We start from the raw sequence: 22,288 nt of genomic DNA on the forward strand, positions 1-22,288 counted from the left end.
CGGACAAGAAGGGGGCAGAGGTTGACGGAAGGGAGGGGCAGCAGTAATCGGCTAATCTCATTAATACCACGGCCGTGGGTGCCCTGTCAACAAGACGCAGGGAACAAAGGACGGGGTAAACAGCTGATGACCTTGGCTGCTGTCCACTGCACAATGCCTACGCACACGGCCATGCATGCTCTCACACCAAACATGCCCATGTTCTGCTTCCACCTCGGGGTTAAATGACATGTAAACAAAGGGGGAACCACAGTGAAGGGAAAAAAAACACCAAATGTCATCTCTGAAACATTGCCTGTTCGTTTTGTTTCACTGATTGCACAGCAGGACCAACAGGACCAGACACAGACCCCTCAGCTGTTCCCAACAGTCTGGGTCACTTTGAACCGCTGGCACATGAAGCTCAGCCAGCGGAGGATGTCAAGATGCTGCCTTGTATTATCCAGGAAAGTATCATGTGGGCTGTGTTGTCTGAGCCATATTTTGTCTTCTGTCACTAGTGGAAAAATGTGTTTTTGAGCGATGATGATGATGGCATCTTTCTGCCTTGTTTACACTGATTGATAACATTCAGGTGAGGCCGCGCAGATGCAGAGGAGCAGCTGAGACGACTGCAACCGGGGGGCGGGGGGGGGGGGGGGGGGGGGGGGGGGGGCAGGTGTACCAAATGGCTCCCCAGTTAAATAAACACAGAAACAACTTTAAGCTGCAGTTAGCCAGTTATCTGTGGATGGGAAGGACAATGGCAACAAGCATAAATGGGATGATTCAATAAGTCTTTATAATTCTGTCAAGATAAGCCTTCATAGAAGAAAAAAGGTTTGGAGAAATCTGCATGATAACTGTATGTGTGTCTGTGTGCGAGTGCATGAGTGTACACAAAGGCATGCGGTCAGCAAGGACGGGTGCTCACCGATCCAGCACCCGGCTATAGTCTTGGGGGCCGCAGCCTCCTTCGCTCTTCAGTTCAGCAAATACTTGTGTGAAAAAGTGCGGGTCTGCATTGATGCGGAGCATCTTGGAGCTTGTGGCATCAATGATGGCGAGGCAGCGGTCCCAGAAGGCCTCCTTACCTGCCTCCACCAGGAAGGGCTTGAGAGGGTACGAGATCTCGTTGCCCATGTAGGAGTAGGACAGGTAGAGGCAGGTGAGCAGGATGGCCTGCAGCTCGTGCTCCGATGCCACCAGATCACCGTCCACTACATCTCTGCACAGCATGTAGACAAAGACGACATTGGCCGGCGTGACGAAGGCCTGGTCCTGCCAGCCCTGCAGCAGCAGCGAGCGGTCCACAGCCCGCAGCCAGAGCACCGGGTCGGCCGGAGACAGATGCTTCAAGCGGTAGCAGCGACAGCACAGGAACTCTCCCAAACAGCGGAGGAGCTCACTGGTGGAGGCCTGGACAATGACGCGCTTCGGAGATGAGGTCACCGTGCCCTGGGGGACTTTTTTCACAGAGGAAAGCTGCTGAGATTTGCTGTAGCCATATCCGTGTCCCTGACCCATCCCCAGTCCGTAGCCGAGCCCCAGACCCAGACCGGCCGGGCCCTCGTAGCTGGACAGGTTGGCACACGACAGGGACTTCTTCACATTCTCACGGTTGAGGTGCAGCACAGGATCCTTCTGGTAGATGTTAATGTTGTTGTTGTTGTTCAGAGGATCCCCGAGAGCCACCGGACCGCTGGAGCCTTTCTTTGAGTTGCCCTTCTTCTTTGTAGAGGCCACAAGTCGCTTCCATGTGAGTGCCGGGAGGAAGATGGACTGGCCCCTTTTTAGCCCACGGTCCTTCTGGCTGTTGAGGGAGCGGCTGCTGAGGCTCGGGTAGTGGCTGAGCGAGCCGGGGTGGTTGTCATAGTAGCCTGATTTGCGGGAGCTGGGCGATAACGATAGTACGGTGCCCATGGTGAGTCAGTCGGTGCTCCAGAGATTATACTGCCTCACTGGTGATGTGGAGGGAGCGTTTCCTCTTTTTTTTCTAAATATCCAACAGATGTGATCTCATGAAGAGGTGAGCTGTGCAGACATGTCAGAGAGGACTGAATGACAGAGACAAAGGAAGAAAGAATTGAAACTAATGCAAATTAGAATGAACACAAACAAAACCAACTAATCCCACAAACACATCATCTACTGCCAAGTGAACACTGTTGACTGTAACCTCCTTAAGCTCATCTTATGTCAACTTGTCATTGCATTTTAGAGGGGATCCCAAACACAACACATCATATCTTTCATATCATATCACATTATATCTTGAAATTAAGTTTAAATATTTCACTAAGAATAAAAATGATTGGGGAGCTGAATGAAGCTGCTGCTGTACATGTTTAACATGTTTAGTCAGTGCGGATTAAGACCATTTGTTTCAACCCTTAAGGGGACAATACACAGTGAAACTAGTCTGTAAAGGCTTAGCCACCAGCCTAATTGAATCTCTCTCCAGATTCTTGGATTTTAAACTATTTTAAGGATTCCTCTCTTAATCAGGAAATGCATGAGCCGACAGGGTGAAAATATAGGATAGCGCGCACAGAACACACTTCAGGCTGTTTACAGAAACATATTCTTTGTCTTATACCTTCTGTTTAGTTTAAAGTGATAAAAACTGTGGCATCGGAACCATAAATGTACACGACCGTCCTCAGCGCTGCTCACCTGTGTGTACACGCAGTCCAGGTATGAGAGGTTTGCCCGCTTTTGTGTTTTTGCCGCAGTCCGCGATGGTGCAAAGATGAAGACAGGCTATTGGAGCGCAACACATGCACTGATTCTGCAGCTGCTGAAAATAACTGGACTGTATCTGTTTGCAGAATGAGAGCCAGAAAGTCACTCTCGCAGAAGCTTTGACCGACTATTCGCAGATGCCAAGTGTGGTCCGCGCCAGGCGGGGTGCAGGTGTCATCCTCCGCTGCGCCTCAGACCCAGGCGAGAGTGAAGGGTGACTGCATTCCGATTAATCGTCTTTCATTTGCTTCTCCATGCCCGAAGGGAACATGCAAACTTTCACAGAGTCTGAGTCCTTTCAATGCATTCCATCTCCTCAGCAGAGCCGTGCGTAAAGTCTCCTCCGTCTGACCTCGCCGGTCCCAGGATCGGACTGAGGTGGTGCTGGAGAGTCCGCACACCGCGAGCTTCAGTCACCTAATGACCGGTGGTCGGTCCCGGTAGTCAGACCTCTGAGAGCGCTCTCACACATTAGAGACAGAGCAGCCAGTGAGCGCACGGAGCGGCTCGGCACACACCGCCCCCCTCTGACACAGACTCCTCCTAACAGGGCTCGACTGCTACACACACACACAACACACAGAAGAGAGAGAGAGAGACGGAGAGAGAGAGAGTCACATAAATAAACAAATTGTACAGTAAAGCAGGCTACACATAATCTAGATTCATCAGCAGCAGCAAGAAGATTTAATGGATCCGGGATCCAGTAGCTTAAAAAAATGTGCTTATATAAGAGCTTTTTAGTAGTACATGTATAACAAAAAATGCACAACAGAACATACAGGTCATTTAAAATAAGCTCTAATAATAAAAGGGAAAAAAATAAAAATAATATAATTATTTAAGCCAAAAAAAATTAAAAAGTAAATTAACAGCCTAAATTAAATATAATGTAAGTAAATACAGGTGAGGTTGAAATATAATAATTCAACAAAATAATAAAATAAAATTATGTGAGATTTCATGAAATTATACAAAAAATATGAAATAATTACATAAACAAAAATTTTTTTTAATAAATAAGTTTATGTATGAAATGAATTAACCATATAATAATAAATAGAAAATAATGGTTAAAAAAAGTACCTAACTACAAGTTACTGTTATGAAAGTTAGTAAAATAAAATAAACAAATTACATTCATTTAATGGACAAATGATGGACAGACAGATGGACTGATGGGTGGATGGATGGATGGATGGATGGATGGATGGATGGATGGATGATGGATGGATGGATGATGGAGGATGGATGGATGGATGGATGATGGATGGATGGATGATGGATGGATGGATGGATGGATGGATGGATGATGGATGGATGGATGGATGGATGGATGGATGATGGATGGATGGATGGATGGATGGATGGATGGGTGGATGGATGATGGATGGATGGATGATGGATGGATGATGGATGGATGGATGGATGGATGGATGGATGGATGGATGGATGGATGGATGGATGATGGATGGATGGATGGATGATGGATGGATGGATGGGGATGGATGATGGATGGATGGACTGATGGATGGATGGATGATGGATGGATGGATGGATGGATGATGGATGGATGGACAGACTGATAACCATCATCTGCTCCATAGTAGATACTGAACTTTCTTCACTGTTGTTTTCTCCGTTTCAAAAATAATGATTGAATTTGTGTGAGACGTTTTTTTGGAGTCATCTGAAAGTTGTAATAAAACCAAACTGCAGAGAAACAGCAGCACCGTCAGTTAACTGTTAGTTTATTGGTGTTTGAGGCGGTTTGAGTGCAGTAACAGCTGTAGTATTATTTGTTTGCAAAGCTGCATTTGCACAAATGTTGTTGTCAGCTCTGCACACATCAGCGCTTCACATGCTGAATGATGGGATTGTCTAATAAATGCTCTCAGCTGCATAAACTGCAAATGGTGCAGAATGCATTTGGGCCAATAAAGGTGTAATGACTTGAATGAAGTTGCATTATAGTCCCCAGAAGCCTGGGGAGAAGTGTCAAGCACGGGAGGAAGGGGCCCTTAAAATGATAGGTTCGTGTTGATTTATAGGAACATTAAGGCACAATCGTTAGATTAAATGTCCTCCTCACAGATATATGAAACTGCGCACGGAGCACCTCCCTGAAGGCTTTGCTCCTGTTTACTATTTTTATTGTATTTTGCTGCTCTGGGACTCCTGTTGGTCGTGACAATCCTCAGATGAATAACCCCCCTGGACACAAATCAAATCAAAGAGAGAAAATGAAATATCACATGATGATGTTTTTGACGATGATGAAACGACAGTGAGTAACCCACACCTGGGAGGGTTTACTGGAAGTTACAGTGAGTAAGCCTCCCTCACGTGGAGGTATTATGCAACCGTCTTCATGCGTCTATCCTGCGCTGTGGGTCATTCATCAGCCTGAGCTGTCAAGCTCAGGAGGGTCGGATACACTGTTTGAAAGGAAGGATAATATCAATAAACTTCTGCTGCTGCTGCTTCGGAGCTACGTGTGAGGAAATGAAGTCACGTGCAGCAACATTTGCACAGTTTCTGTTGCATCTTTGTCATGAAACCACATGTTGTGAAACCTTTTTTTTTTTGTGCTTGTGAGTACTTTAAATTGCAACAAAGACATAATTTAAGCTTCAGATCAAATTTAAGCCTTTAATAAGTATTGATTATAGATTGTGTAAAATCACCTTGAGTAATTGCACTGTTATTACTAGCTTGATAATATTTACAACTGCAAATTTGAAGGATTAAAATACCTACATTAATGCCTTTAACTTGCGTTATTGCAGCCTTATATAACTTTATATGCCTTTGGTGAAACAACAGTCAGACAGATCTATAAAACATGGATACAAAAAAACACCTTCCTGCTACTTGAAAATATATTTAAACCCCTTTTAAAAGATGTCTCGTTGGAAAGTGCTTCCCTGGATTTGTTTACCTCGCTCTTTAGTTTTCCATGCCAGAGACTCAGAGGCTTTCCCTGGCACTTCGACATCAATGGAGAGCTCACGACTTTCTGGGAAAACAGGATAAATTTAGACTGTATCTCAAGGATTCCCCAGAGACGAAGGATTGCAGGAAAGCAGAGTTTTAAATGAGCAATAATGGGCCGAAGAGATAAGGAAGGATTGTCAGAGGGTGGAAAGACGCAGGCAGAACATAAACAGGCAGTGGAGGAGTGAAGACAGGGAGACGGAAGAGAAATCTTTGGCATTTAGAGACACTGTTAGATGTTTCTGTTACAGACAGGTGACAAGTTAAAGAGGAAATCTGACCCTTTCATCGGGGTATCTGGTGGCTTTTTGCAGGCATGGTTTAGGTTTATTTGTCCCCTCAGAACAGACCTTGAACAGCCCGTAGGTCACACTTTGGTCACTGACTGGCCCATATGAGGTCAATGAGGAATTAGGATTCAAACATAAATGAATAATTATCAAACTCCCCATTTATTTGTTTGTTTGTTGCAGTTTTATGGTTTTATTTTGAAGGTGACTGCTATTTTTTTATTTATTGTGTGTGTGTGTGTGTGTGTGTGTGTGTGTGTGTGTGTGTGTGTGTGTGTGTGTGTGTGTGTGTGCGCGCGCGCAAGGGAATGCAGCTTCGCTGTAAATGTGTTGGACCTGACAAACCCTGAAAAATGTCAGCTGACATTAGAAGAGGAATTGTGCTTTTTCTCTACCAGCGTTGTGATTTCACACAGAATTCTCTGATGGGGAGTTTATTGAAGAACGTTTGCCGGACTCCGATTTGAGAATGTGCCAGAGGACTGTTGGAGTCAGCTTATCCACCACCACCACGGACATTTACACCTCCAGATGCAGGAAAAGGGTCCCCTGCATCCTGAAGGACCACACACACACCCAGCACACACACACTTTTTGTTCCCGTCCCCTCAGGCAGGAGGCTGAGGAGCATCAAGAGCAGGACCACCAGACTGAGGAACAGCTTCTTCCCTGGAGCTGTAAGACTGATGAACTCTGGTGGGGCTGTGTAGCTGCACTGCTTTTCCTCTATCAATACTTGCACACACACTCATTTTGCACATGTGCATTTGTTCATGTGTGTTTTGCATTTGTTCAGGCTGCTCTAAACAGTTTTTTTTCTACTTTTGGCCCTGTATGATATCAAAGAGACTGGATATCACTAATATGGTCATCTCAGGTAAACAGCTCTGACTGTGAGCACAGAATCCCCACTCACCTTCTGTTTGTGAGGGGCAGCCAATCAGAAAAAAGCCACCTTAAAGGGAGGGGAACTAAAGCAATTCAGACAAACTGAGAGTCTTCACCAAGGCCCATCACAACATAAATAAGGACTATTCTGAGTCATGCAGAACTACTCTAGTAGACTCCAAGAGTAAAAATATGAGGCTGGAAATGAGTATAACAAGTCCCCTTTAAATTACAGTCGCCCCCCTTTAAGTCTAAACCTTAAACATGTATTCTGATCCCCTTTACACTCTGAACTGCTTCCAAGAAGAAAGTTAATCAGAGCGTAAATGCGCTGTGCTTATGTCCAGAAATAAACAAGTGAGATAAATTTAGCTGCCGACCACTCTATCATCCAATTAAAGGCGCGAATAGCCCTACTGGCCTGCAATCCTGTGCACAGGATTTAGCCCTGATGCACAGGTTTGTAACTCTCAGCAAGATCAAGCAAGTATTGAACTATTCCTTTAATGCCTCCAGTAATTTATCTCGGTATAATACCATAAAATACCATAAGATTATGCATTTGTACACCAAATACTGCCTGCGTCATCCAGTGTCCATATTTGCAGTGAACAGAAAGGGATGTCATCAGTGCACAGATGTGGAGTTTTCAAGGATGACTACAGCAGCTACAGAAGAAAATGAAGCAGTAAAATCAGATCACCTTGATGGCTTCAAATCTGTCAAACAGACACGTCATTCCTTCCCCCGGTGCTAAAACCCCCCAGCTCAGCAGCTGTGAAGGACAAAATTCCCCCAGAGACAGTCGGGTGGGGAAAGACATACTCAAAGACACCCTTCATTCAGTGAAAGCACATCTCAGCTTTAGTGTTCATGGATCTTTTGTTTAGGTGCCCAATCCAGAGGATAAGATAAGAAACATGGTAGTTAAATTCCAAAAGATTAATTAGATCTTTTCCAAAGAGTGAATCTACGAGCTGAATAACAGTGAAAAGGAAAACCATAACAAAGGACCTCTCAAAAGTTATTTTGGTTGAAACCACTCACCTGATTGATCATGAATCACTTTAGAACCTCACAGAATGTGTCTAAAAGCTTGTTTGGCAGCTTCTCTAACAAGCTGTCACAAAAACAGCCCTCCGCTGTATTTATTACTGACTCATCCTCCAGAAGACAGAGGCCTTAATAAGATAAAACTCTGCACTCACAACATCCCTTCATAGTTACTGCAAATGTTCTCTCATTCATGAAGGATTTGGGGGTTTGAAAACAGGATTTTTTTTTTTAAAACTCTCACCAGCTCAGCCGAACAAACACATAAAAACCTAAATAAATACACGTTTTAATGGAGTAGTGCAACATTTTGGGAAATACCTTAATTTGATCGTGCAGGGAGTTCACAGACTGAAGTGACTCTCATATCTGATACAGTTTGTTGTAGCTAATTAGCTCAGCCTAAATGCTGTATATAAAGATGAATGTAGCCACTGATGATGATGATCACGACTGGTTTTGGACATTTGCAGTCAATCCCCAAGGCTGGGATGACCTGCCCAAGGGAACCAGGTCAGTGGAGTCTGTCACATCCTTTAAGTTGTGCATCTGGACTGGGATCTTGGCAGTTTGGAGGCTCGGTCAATACCTTTATCCTGTCCTTCAAGCCAGGGTTGTCAAATGCATCAGTTCTGTCAGAGCAGTCGGCCTCTCGGAGCGGCTCGAGGCGTCCTTTGGCATCAGTGGTCGGATGAGACAGGTCTGAGTCCAAATTCTTCACATGCAAATTCATTTTCAGGACTGCTCGGTGTCACGTTTAATTTTCACGTCATCTGAGCATGCGCTGTTTTGAAGAACATTTCTGCACGTACATTTAATACAACTATATAAAAAATAGGTGATTTTTCCTCACTGTTGTCTCCAAGAAGTCTGTGCTGTCTCCCTTCTGACAGTGCAGAGATTTCAATCATCTCAGTGAGCCCTTCTGCCCGGTTACAGAGGATCAAGATCGAAGATCAAAGCGTCAAGCTGAATCACTGTGCATAATAAATCTGAATTTAATCATGGTAAATCTGAATTTAATCATGGACAAATTTGGCACATTGTCTGAGAGCATGAGTCACCACTATTGTCACAACAGAAGCAAGACTCAGTGCCCCCCCCCCCCCCCCCCCCCCGAAACTAAAACAATAAGAAAGAAATACCAAATTCTGCTTCTGAAAGAAGAAGAAAAATACGGGAATGTGGGGAACGCATGAGAGGATGTTCTCCTCATATCTGGAGTTATGTGTGTGGATTATTCACGGGGTATCAGATCACATGACAGAATGAATAGTCAACAAGATCCAGACAAAACAAGCAGACGCAGTCGTCTTCTGGCGTGAAGCCATCTTTGTTTTCTCCTCTGTTTAGGTTTTATGTCAGAGTGAGCCGGCTGATTGGCTGCTCGAGCTGTATAGGGGAGATCTCCTCGTTCAACAGACAGAAGACTCACACACATACACAGTCACACAAGCATGGACACACACGCTCACCTTAAACCAGGTCTTCATCACCCGGTGTGATGATTACGGGGGCTTGATTTTTGTCCCCAAAAAGGAGGCAGATCGCTACAATCTGTGTAAAACTGATTCATGTCCCCACAACATGATTAACACACACACACACACACACGCACACACCACACACACACCGCACACACACACACGCACCACACACTCTGCTATTCCTCCGTCCTCATTTGCTCTGCTGTTCTTCCCTCCAACAGCTGCAGGACTCTCAGCATCTCCTGCACAGCTGACCCGGATACACTGACAACCATGAAAAGAGCTGTTGTTGTCCACTGGTGACCCCCCACCCCCCCCACCCCCTGCCTCTTTTCTATCCCTCCACACACACACACACACACACACACACACACACACACACACACACACACCCACACACCACACACACACACACACACACAACATCACTTTACAGCAGCAGGAATCCTGAGCACAGACCTGTGGTGTCATCCTAATCCCCATTTATGACATTTGATCTTTTAAATCCTCAGATTAAAGGTGGATGGAAGGCATGTGGCTACATCTTAGCAGTTGCCTAAATATGTCTGAACTGCTCACAAAGTTTCCTTGTTTTGTGCTGCTTTTCCACAGGTCTGTCATTTTCTGTTGTTTGACCCAGATCCATTATGCAATTGTGATTTGCAGCGTCATGTCCCACATTTTGCAGCAGGAGAGGAAGACGGGCGCAGCCAACAAATCGTTTCCTGTCTTTTTTTGTTTGTTTGTTTGTTTTTCAGCAGGGCTTCTCTCACAAAGAGGCTCCTAAGCTCACATCAAAACACAGCGGCTCCATCTCGCCTGTCTGTCACACACCCACTGATCTTATTATTTCATTTCTTTAAAAGACTTACAGAAAGGCGCTGAAATGAAGCCTGCAGTGAGTTGTTCTGCAGCAGCAGGGCTTCCTCAGTTGTTTCATGCAAGTGTTTCTTGGAATAATTACAGCTCACCAGTGTTTTTTTTTTTGTCACTCGTTTGCATTGAATTCTTTGTAACATAATGACTTTCCTTTGTGCTGCAGCCTCAAACGACATCTTTTCATTTGGACTTTCAGGCCATTTGAGTTCAGGCAGATTGTGCAGCAGCAGCAGCAGGGGCACTTCAGGTTGGAAAGCATCCCACCCTCAACTCTTTAAGGAACAAAAACAAAGCCAGCCACATCAAAACAAAAAGTGCCAGAATGAGAGCAAGTAAGGGGATGCAGACATGAGACACGAGGGAAACGAGGGCAGGGACTTCACAGAAAAGGAGTGGGTGAAAGGAGGACACAGACAGATGGGAACAGAGGCAGGAGAGAGACGGCGAGAGTGAGAGGAGACAATAACGGGGGCTGCAGAACGAGGGCACAGACGGTCAGAGAGGGACAGTAAGCTCAGCTGTGGCTGCTGCTGAAGTCAAACTGGTTCACCTGATGACACATCTGTCGGTCTGACTCACCCAGACTCTGTAATCTCCCTCTTAGAGACCTGTGTGAAGCAGCAGACAACACACTGGGAAAAGACTACACACGCCGCAGGGGGATTACAGGATGCTTCAGGCCATTGTTCAGGCTTTTATTAAACATCAAATATTGATTTGTTTTGTCTGGATGGGAAAAAGAAACAACAACAAAATGGTTTCTGTTTGTGATTTTACCTCTGAGTTATTTCCACCTAAAATGCTCAAATTCAATCAAAAGTCAAACAAATGAGCATCTTATCTGTGGATCCGAGATTCTGAAAAAAATAAGTCTCCTTGTCCTGATCTCCGGGTCACAGTGATTCAGCACTTCAAATCAGAGGTCAAATAACAGCAACAGAACAAAGAGTACCTGACACTGAAGGTTTCTAAGCTTTTCTAAAAGGTCTTAACTACAGCTCTAATCACATTCGATGCAGCAGAAAGGAAACGCAACAATGTAGCATCTATTTTAATAAGCATACATGCAGTCTGCTTCTGGAACAGCAGCCTCCAGACTGGAAAGGGCTCCAAAATTACATGAAAACACAGACTTATAAAATATGCAGGAGTGCTGATTAACAACATATAAAAAAGTTCCCATTAGCCTCACTTTGACCAACTTTGTAATTAATATGATAAATGCACCTTTCAGCAGGAGCATCAATAATGAATGTAGCATATTTTTTTCTGTATTTAATACCTTTACTTTTGATGCTTAGAATGCACTTGAAATAAAGTATTTTACATTTTATTTTTGTTAATTTTACTTTTATCTCATTACTTCCTCCACCACTCGCTCAGGTGTCCCACATCAAAACAAATCCTGTTTCAGTGACGTCTCCGTCAGTTCAGATTTTCAGCAGAAACTCTGAACACTTAAAATACATACTGTCATGCTGCCAGTTTTAGCCTGGATCCCTGGATCCTTCCAACACACATGTATACAAGACAAATTAATACAAGGCTGTGTGCCTCTGTTTGAATGAATGAATGGGCCTTTGCAGCAGTCTGCTGCTGCATGCTGCCTCACCATGCTGTGGATCCATGTGGTGATACTGCTCTCCAGTGGACAAACTGGTTGTGCAAACTTGCTTCATGAAAGCTGGTTTGCTGTTCTTAAAGCAGTAATAACTGACTGTTTAATTGAATATTCATGCATAATATGTGGTTATAGTGTCAGAGAGTGATGACATGAATGCCTTGCTCGATACCAGAATTATCAGTCAACTTGGTGGGATGACTGGATTTGAAATTTGGACACAATCAAATAAAAGTCTTCATTTCTTGTTCTGATGATTTCCTCATCAAAGATCGCAGTTTGAGACTGGGAGGAGACACAAGCCAGTGCACGTACAGTGCTGATCCTAAATCCAGGAAAATGAGAGAGTTTATCTGGCCTTCCTGATGTATGCAGCTTCACTGTTGACTCTTAAATATGTTCGTCTATCTCTACAGGAAAACAGTCTGTAGGAAGTATAACTTGGGAAAGAAATGAATTAAATAATGTAATTTGCTTTTAACTTCTGTACATTTATATATATATATATTTCCTTCTAAAGTTTATGAATTTATAAAGTGATCACCATACAATATATATATTTTTAATTAGATGATAATGCCTCCAATGATAAACCTCCAAAAGATCCAGGCTCAGTGAGGGGCAGCCAGCTGCTGTGACTGGTTCAGAAATGTTCAGTGAATGAAGGGAAGTCCCTCAGCATTCAGAGCCTTAGGGTTTAGGAAAGGAAAAAATCCCAGTATTAAAAGTAGAGAGGTGTCTGTCTCCTGAATTCAAATATATTTGATGTGACAGGGTGAGTTTTGGCGACGCCTGCTGGACAAAAGAGAAATTACAATTAAAAATTGAGGTCCTGGTGCTAGTGGGCGTGGCCTGCTAGCACCCTGACAAGCAAACAAACTAACAACAAATATGGTGTGAAAACATGACTGAACTTCATTAATCAAGGGAAGTGAAGAAAAAAAATCAGCAGCTGCTTCTGAATGTAACCAGTGAATGTAACCAGCTGTTCGACAGGAAGAAGAACGCGCAGGTAAAACATGTTTACCTGTTTGCTGCAGTTAAGAGTCAATCACTGTTTATGCATTCTTTGAAGTTTTAGCATAACCGTCACTGAGTGAAAGACAGTTTTATTATCAGGTTATTTCTGTTACACTGAAACCTACTTGTGTCTGAGATGCAAAGTATTGAATATTAAACATTAGAAACGTGTATTTTAAGTGACCGCAGGTGTTTTTGATGAACGAGGTTCAACACAGCCACACTTTCTTTGCCTCAGCTGGAGATAAGCAGCATCACAGCGGTGGTTATCAGTCTTAACTGTTTAAAATGTTGACCTACAATCTCAACATGTCTCTCATGAAGGATATCCAGTCATTTTGAGCCAGAAAAAAAAGATTTGTCACATGGTAGAAGCGTCTATGATATTTTAAGTGTCCAAAAAAGACTGGGTTGAATTCAGTGTAGAACAATAACGCGGAGTATTGAGGATACTTGCAAAACAGCTCGTTCCTTTATTTGACTTGTAATCCCTGCATAAAGCCTGTTTACCAACATAAACGAGGTTATTAGACATAAAAACACACATACAAACATCGATAATCATTTTCAGCTGGCTTTTTGCCTCAGGTGCTGTGCGCGCTCACATAAAAAGGGGGCGCTTCATGGTCATGTGACTCTTCTACACGAAATGATGGACGAAAGTGCTACCATTCAGAAACGTTATCACGGGGGGCGCTAGGGGGTGCTATAGCTCCCCCCTGGAAAAGTCAGCACCCCGTAGCACCCCCAAGAAAATAGCTCATGTCTGTGTGTGCTGAGCACTGAAAGAACGGGTGATCCTTCATAGCACCCTCAGTAAAATGCTTAGCCCCCCCCAGCACCTGCAGAAAAATATTTGTGGAGCCGCCACTGTCAAATGATGATAAAATTGTAATTAAAAATCTACAAAGAACATTAAAAAAATCGATGTAAAAGTTCAGCCCACATAAACGTTTTAATTCCAGTTAACTATTTTATTGCCGAGTCGCTCTCAGTGCTGCTGTTTATTGCTGAGGTGCGGCTGCACATCAGAGCTCTGAAACTTTAAACTGGATACATTTAAATGTTAAATGTTGCCGTCCCACAGCCTGATTTCTCTGCAGATCATGTGAGGCACAGTTTGCGCTTCATTCAGTGTTTTTTTTTTTTAATAAAGTGCGGCTTAACAGCTTCCACATATAAAACATTTCCCCCAGCAGCGAATCTATTCAACTTAAAATATGATGTAAATGAAAGAATCCAGCTGATTTTAAACGAAACTCTGAACACGGCATGCGCTCGACCTGGTTATGTGTTCTGCACCTCAGAGAATACTCCAGGTAAAAAGAGAGACACAAAAAACTGACTTTAAGTCATTAAACTTCCTTCGTGGTTGCTTCTTTTATGCTGAGTATCTTTAATTTGATGCCACCTTTGTGTGAGAGTTGTGCATATGTGGCTCGAACTGGGAGCTCAAATGTTTTGCCGGGTTCTGGGTTTGTGGTTGTTTTGCACATCTTTCCCAGTAGAGGGCAGTATATACATGTACGTGGATGATGAATGGCTGCATGGCCGTCTTAAATTCTCCGTGTGTTGTTTGTGATGTTAAATCACTGGGTGCCAGTTTAGTCTGGACTTAACCTGTTTTGGCAGAGAACAAAAGTAGTGACGCTCAGCGGGACTGTAGCAGATGAAGTGTGGGCCTGTTTTTACTGACTGCACTGCTTTTTTCAGCACCAGAGGAGCTGGATCATAGATTGCTGTTGGGATCCTGGAAAACTGTTTTTTGGGATGACTGGTATGCTTATACAGTGGAACAAAAGTAGGGGTCAGGCATCCTTAGAGGGAACATATAGCCCAGCATCCATCCATCCATCCGATTTCTGTTGCTCATCCAGGTCACAGGGGGCAGCCGTCTAGACAGAGATGTCTGGACTTCCATGCCTCCAGCCACCTCCTCCAGCTTGTCTGGAGGGATGCAGAGGCCAGACAGAAACATGATGTCACCAGCGTGCCCTGGGTCTGCAGTTGGGCATGCCTAAACCAGGAGCAGGGGCTCTGCTCTGAGCTTTATGCTGCTCCTCGTGAATCACCACCTTTTCGTGGTGGAAGGGTTGTGTGGCCATGTGATCCTAGTAGCTGTGCTGCTGGGGTCAGCTCGCCCCTGGTCCTGGGTCTGGGGTCATACTAAGACGGCGAGGCTGGAGGCCCTGGCAGTTTAATATCTGCCTGCCCAAACAAATACACTGCAAAAAAAAAACCCAAACACATTAATGTCAGTCATCTATCAGAGGTCTGCATTTTTTTCTTTCAGCCTGTCATGTAAATTATTCAATAGCTTCCTGATAAATGAACTGTTATCAGATGGAGAGACAAAAAGCTGAAACAATTAGTGCATTCATCGCTGGATTAAGAAGCCTTTGAAGTTTTTCTTTTCTTTTTTTCTCAGAGTGAAATAACCAACATTCAGTGATTTCATGCTCATCGCCGTGACTGCTGGGTATTTTTTTTTAATTTTTTTTGGATGGTTCCCAGGCAGCTGCATATCTGACCGATATAGAGTTTTAGTCTCAGGCTCGTGGGTGGTTGTGATCACAAAGGTGGCCTTGTGATGCTGCTTGGACCCGACCAGCCTCCAAACTGTACCATGGGGTGGCTTCAGCAGCAGACGGGAATCAGGAGGCCCATGTGGCAACTGACTTGGCCAGCTTTGGGGGGGGCTGCACTGTAGCCAAAAGCCAACCAACACTTTGGTCTCATGCCTTGAAAGCAGCCCAGATGAGACACCCTAGAAAAGCCAGAGACAAAGACAGCTGCAGTTCTTAATGGTCCTTCCAAAAATTATTTATTTTGTCATCTTGGCTTGAGCTGAACTGAACAGTGAGTTTGGGCTTTCAGAAAGGCTATAAAGGAAGAGGGAGCGCTGGATTTATAACACAAGACAAAAAAAAAGGAGCTTTATAAGGAATGTTTGTCATTTTATCCTGATATGATGTTTCCAGAATCACTGGAGGCCAAAATCCTGTTTTAAGACTGAGATTCAGTTAATATCCAGGTCGGTTTATAACCCAACATATCATCAAACATTTTAGCTTCTTTGCAGCTTGACCTGACTGTGTTTGAGTGCATAATCATTGCTTCATCCATCATATATGTCACCATTTGTATTATTTGAGGTTGACACACAGATTCATTATCTCAAGGCATTAATTTCTCCCAGTCCAGCATGCACAGCAAACCCTCTGAAACTGCTTACACAGCTGTGTCTAAGCTAACGGGCTCCTATGGAGAACCAAAACTGCCTAAATCACTCATCCATTCATGAATAAATAAATTAATTTATTAATGGAGAAATTCATGAAAAGGAAGAATTAAAGATGAAAATTTTCCCTGTTTGAATTAATTATTGCAACTTGAATCTTTTTACGCTGATAGACAATGTGAAGCATTTTGAGCTCTGGGAAACTTTATTTTTTTTAGTATTTTCTGTCTTTTTTCCTCTGAAAGTTCCTCTGAAGGAATAATTCATTCTAATTCATATATTGTGTGACACCAGTCCAAAGAAAACAGCCCAAATAGCCGAACATTTTTGCAGCACCCTGTTTAATTAAAAGTGTCTGCACATCCTCTCTGCTGGCGTCCTGCGTGTTTGTGTGTCTGTCCCGTCTTTGACCGTGAGGCCTTTGAGGTCAAACTTGTTAACCTCTCCATTGAAGATCACATCATCAGCGGGGATTTTGGTGCAGTTCGCTACACCTCCAGGCGCACAAACACACACCCTGATCCCACAGGCAGAGCGTAGCTTTCATCGCCGAGCAAACATTTGATCCATCAGCGGATCAGGCCTCTCGCCCTCATCCCCCATTAGCTCGACGTGTTTCACTCCATTACTTGTTTTTTATGCCGTAGATGCAGACTGAGGAGATGCAGTAGAGCTGACAGCAGAGTGGAAAAATTGTTTGTCTTGTGAAAAATGGGATCCACATGGTCACAAACTCATCAGTGGCTGTGAAAGAGATGTTCACGGTGGCGCCGTGAGCGTAGAAATTAGCCCTGTATTTGGGGTGTGATGGGATTTATGGGACCTGAAAGTGAAGCCTTTCAGCTTCCTTTTGGGGATTTGGGGACAACTTGTTTGTTGTTGCAGAGCAGCCTGTGGTGTTAACCCATGACCCCGCCGCCCTTTGACCCTCAGGACAACAGCTCCATCCACGCGTCAGGGAGAAGGGCTGTCAGGGCAGAAACATCCAGAACCCAGGCAGGGCTCACAGGGAGGCAGGGACAATTAGAGTCAGGATCAAAAACACTGCACAAGAGCACAATGTCAGGCTGCTGGATACATAACCTGACTGCAGGAAATGTGCAAATAGATGCCACAGGCTAGAAAAGAGAGTCAGGTGGTGGTTTCAACTGATGTGTGCAGTGAGCGAGTTAACAGACAGATTAACTTCCAAGTGACCAAGACCCCATCATATCTTCAAGACTTCATTGTATTATATTATTCTAATAGAGCACTTCGCTCTCAGGCTGCCGGCTTACGAGTAGAATGGGAGGCAGAGCCTTCAGCCTTCAGGCCCCTCTTCTGTGGAACCAGCTCCCAGCTTGGATTCAGGAGACAGACACCCTCTCTATTTTTAAGATTAGACTCAAAACTGTCCTTTTTGGCTGCCCCTCCCTGTGCCTGGTTCTGTCTGTGGTTTCTTCCTGTTTTTTCTCCTCTTCTAATCACCCCATTATGATATTTTGCTCAGTAATCCAAATGTTTTAAGTATCTGTGAATAAAATATTTTAAATCTGGTGGCATTGCAGTGCACTGGTTAGCATTGTTACCTGGCAGGAAGAAGGTTCCTCGTTTGAAGCTCTGTTTTCTCTGTGCCTACATGGGTTCTTCGGGTACCCCAGTTTTCATCCTCAGCCCAAAGATATGCTCATTAGATTTAAGTTAGAGTTATAAATTGGCCACAGGTATGAGTGGTTGCCTGTAAGTCTTTCTGGATGAGCAGTTCAGAAAGTGGATGGATGGAAAAACAACATGTAAGTTTAGATTTTATGTTAAACAGAAGCGTGGAAGCAATTAGTGGATGAAAAACACCTGACTGTGGAATTTGTTGTTGATCAAATTATTACAGAGCCACCAGTTCACCTGTTGGTGTTACAATGATACTAGCCTGATACTTTAAGTGTTACATTTTATCCATCATAAATGACCACACTCAGTCATTTTTAGCTACTGAAATAACTTGGTCCCTTGAGGGTTACATTTGAGGGATTATCAGATGTATACATCCATGTACAGCGAGTTAGATGCTTGTTGGGAAAGCTTGTTTAACTTGCTTTATTAACCCTGCAAGTCCTCTGCCTTCATCTGCTGATTTATCCACAAATGACCAGACCTCTACAGCTCTGTCTGTAGGAGGCAGGCACACAGGAGGAAGGGCAGCAGTTTGAAAGATCTGACACAAAGGTGAAGGTGCTGCTTTGCTGGCCAATCTCTTAGCCTCTGATGAGAAGCTGTGGACGGAGTGACGGAGAGAATGAAATCATTGATGGTGGACGGTGTTTGGGCTCACCCTTAGAGACTGTGTGAGGAGCTTGGTCATTCAGGAGGGCCTCAGAGTAGAGCTGCTGCTCCTTCTTTGCAGGAACCGGTCGAGGTGGTTCAGGTGTGTCTCTTAGATGCCACCTAGATGAAGTTTCAGGCGTATCTTACTGGGAGGAGACCCCCGGGGTAGACCCAGGACACACCGGAGAGATTAGGTCACTCCGCTGGCTGAGGGAAGGTGGCTGGGAGCAGGAGATGGATGGATGTTTTATAACATGTTTTCTTCATTTAATGTGTACTTAGCTGCATTTTAGGAAGTTGGAAGACACATGCACATTTTTTCCCATTAATCAGTTTTTCTGCCTTTATGGGCAGAAAAACTGAGGGTTTATCATTAACTGGACACACACACCCACACACACACACACAGAAAAAACTCAATTTATGTATACTAATGTACAGATCAGTGTAAAATACAAAAACAAAATGTTATAATGTGCCAGTAAAGCCAAAAACATGAATAAAAGTCTTCAGCCAAGAACAGGGGTAATAATATTCAGATAAAAATTTGCAGCCTGTAGTGACTGCATGCCCGTCGAGCAGCTCCTTCATTAGCTTTAGTCGATTTTTGCAGCCGGTTTGTGGAGGATGGAGCTAAAAATTTGAGCACTCTTTTTTCCAAATTCAGTGCAAAAAAAAAGGAACCTTCACATTTCAGAGGCTAATGTTTTGTGTTCTTTATTGGTAAATGATCAATAGATAATTACATTGTCATGAGTTAAATCATAGGTAATTATATGTAAAAGCAGATCATTCTCATTGCTGAACTGGTTGTTAGTTTCCTTAAGTGGAAAATTCCCAGTAATGCGTCCTCCAGTAGCTTTGTTCAATCCAAGTCAGAAAAATATCAGTTTACAGATGACAAAGCAGCACGTCTCCACGTTTAAGAAGCTGGACCTTCTTTTTTTTTTTTAATTTTGCTTGATTAAAAACTCCACTGATCATTTATGAAGAGGTTTACAGTAAGATCCTGTCCTTCTTTTAAAAGTAATGTTAAATATTTATGGTGGATTTCAGGGAAGCAGGTTCAAAATCATTTAAATGTTTTTGTGCATTTTGTTTTAATTCAGGAAATTTCAACAAGATGTGTTGGAGGCCTAAAGCTTTCTTTTGTTTTTGAGTAAGCACACAGTGAATGCACTGTATACAGTACATTGTTTTCCATTGTGGAAAGAATGTTTAGCTCCCGCTACTGGAAGCCAAACTTAAAGGGAACACTGAGGTGCAGCGGTCGGCGTTCCTGCCGATGCCTGCATCCATCAGTTGGTGACACCTCCCTGAATTTATCACTGTTTTTGTTGATAGCTGCCTTCCAGTGAGGTTATAAGGTTCATATTTCAATCTGTTTTTTCAGGTGACAAGTTTTCCATCCACCTCCGTGGCGTGACTGAACGTCTGCGTCGAGGGAAGGTTCCCGTCGGTGAATCCTTCAGGCCGTCGTCGTCGTCGGGGAATGTGGAGGTGGGTGACCGCAAACATCCGTGTGCCAGCACCGTGCCACACATGCATCCAGCGGGGGTCACATTATCTTCAAAGCCTGTCGCCTTCCACATGTGATACGACTCAGAGCTCAAAATAAAAAAGAAAAGAAAAAGAAATGGCAGACATCTTGCATTCCTGAGCCCATTCCACAAAGTACAATAACTTCCTTGAATTCTTCGACCCCCGGCGGCGGAGCCAGGGCACATCCTGTTGTCCTTGCAGCACTTCCTGTTCATGCAGCTCAATCAGGCTCCTTTGTTGCCATGGCCACTGGAAAACACTGTAGTCATGCTTAATAGGCACCCAAACAGGTAACGCTGTTATGATTGTGGAGCAAAGATCTGGCAGGAGTCTAGCATTTACATTATATTTGCAGCAGTCACTGTTTAATTAATGGACTTTCCACACTGCCATCCACAGCATGTGTGCACTGCATGTTTGCTTGATCATTTCAGGCTTCCACTCCACTTTTTTTAAGCTCTACATTTATTAGAAATTTCATTTTTGGACCAGCCTGTTGCTTCTCTTCATTCACTCCTTATGATGTGAAGAGTGGGTAAGACTCCGTTACAGCCCTATGTTTTCATGCCTGCACCCTCCCATCAAATCCTAATGAAGGCATCTTTGTGCATTATTTTATACCCATCCTCTCCAGGATATCTGAGATATATTTCTGCATCTTCTGTAAACTCTGGCCGGGTATCAGCTGTGAGTTTGGTGATGGATTGTGTGTAATTTGACAGCTTACATACTCAGTTTGAGTATACTCTGTTTATAGTAAGTATAGTAAATGGCAGCCACGTGCTGCTAATCAAATACATCTGATTATTTGATCATCAGCAACTATGAGCACCTCTATGAAAGCAGGTGTTTTGGTAGTTTCCTGGTCTGAAGCATTCAGGTGTGTACAAAGGTGGAAATACATCAGCGGTGATCACGGAGAAGCAATTGTTGCTGCTCATCAATCTAAAAAGGTTTAAAAGGCCTTTTTCCAAACTATTTGAAGTCTGAGAGAAAGATCATTCACAAGAAAACATTCAAGACTTTTCCAAGTCTTCCCCGATGGCTGAGCTAATTTAGCCCAAGGTCAGACCGTGCAATGCACTGAGAGCTACATATCAGACTCTTCAGGCCTCAGTTAGCATGTTAAATGCTAAAGTTCATGATGGTGAAATTAGAAAAAGACTGAAGGAGTACGGCTCGTTTGGAAGGACTGCCAGGAGAAAGCCTCTTTTCTCTAAGAAGGTCAGGGCTGCATGGATTAGGCTCCCACAGTTGCTTCTGAACAAACCCCAAGATTTCTGCACCGATGTCCTTTAGACAGATTTCACCTTTTCCCTCTTATATCATGTTTTATTTCGTGTAGTAGGCAAAGGGCAAGATTTGATACTGTGGTAGTGCATTCGTTGTCTGAGTACATCATAGTAGAGCAGGCTATGGCTGCGTATTTAGCTTCTTCAGCAGGGAAATTGCACAATACTTGTACCGTGCCAGGTGCAGCTAAAAGGTAATTTTAATCTGTAGTCCCTGGGTGGAGGCCTTTAATGATGTGCAGATAGCAATTAAAAATAACAGCCAGATGTGGTAAATATCAGCTGCGTAACATGTACACACAGAAACAGGTGTGTAGTCCCAGAGAAGGAACTGAAATGCAAGCACAAATCCATCAGTTGATGACCTTTAATGCTATTTAGTTTCATTTTAATTAGACTGTCTCACCGGGAGTCATGTGACTAATTCAGCTGTTCAGTTGTGACCAAATAAAAACACAATGACTGCAGTTTCTGGGAGTTGCCACTTTAAATTTGGTCAATGGTACCAAAGTACTTTTTATAAGGTTATGTAAAGATTGTAATTTTCATTAAAATATGTTGAATTTCATGCGCTGTAAACTTTTCTGTGTTAAAGAAAGTCCATGATGTTTCCTAATTGTTGTCATTGCTGAAATAAAAACCGTAAAACCATCCAACAATGCAGCATTATCTTAGATGATAACATTTATTATACACAAAAGGAAGTTTGTGTTTCTGTTTAGTGTTTGGGAAGTAAGACGTGTTTCAAAGTGCAGTAAAAACATGTGGCACTGATGTGTTTTGCATCTGTGGATGTCTGTGCAGAGTTTGAGGATGTGCAGTCTGTTAGCTGAAAATACTCAGAGGGGGGAAAACCACTAAAGTAGGTCTTGATGATTTTGGTCTTTCACTCATATTAAGACCAAGACAGCTTTAACCAGCAAATCCGTGCTCACTTTTCTAAACCCTGCATT

The 22,288-nt window shown here is 43.5% G+C and overlaps 1 protein-coding gene across 1 annotated transcript; it reads right to left on the bottom strand.

The window, feature by feature from the left end:
* Positions 1 to 658: 658 nt before the first annotated feature.
* LOC115788343 (cyclin-dependent kinase 5 activator 1) lies at positions 659 to 3,180 on the bottom strand. Its single transcript, XM_030741324.1, has 2 exons — positions 2,656 to 3,180; positions 659 to 2,036 (listed from the first exon to the last, which is right to left on the bottom strand). Exon 2 carries the CDS (start codon positions 1,900 to 1,902, stop codon positions 910 to 912), a length of 993 nt encoding a protein of 330 aa, XP_030597184.1. The 5' UTR covers positions 1,903 to 2,036; positions 2,656 to 3,180; the 3' UTR covers positions 659 to 909.
* Positions 3,181 to 22,288: the final 19,108 nt, after the last annotated feature.

Source organism: Archocentrus centrarchus, chromosome 11, assembly GCF_007364275.1.
Source record: "Archocentrus centrarchus isolate MPI-CPG fArcCen1 chromosome 11, fArcCen1, whole genome shotgun sequence".
NCBI lineage: Eukaryota > Metazoa > Chordata > Actinopteri > Cichliformes > Cichlidae > Archocentrus > Archocentrus centrarchus.

Coding starts and splice junctions, on each gene's coding strand:
- LOC115788343 (XM_030741324.1), bottom strand. CDS start 1,902: ATGGGCACCGTACTATCGTTATCGCCCAGCTCCCGCAAATCAGGCTAC.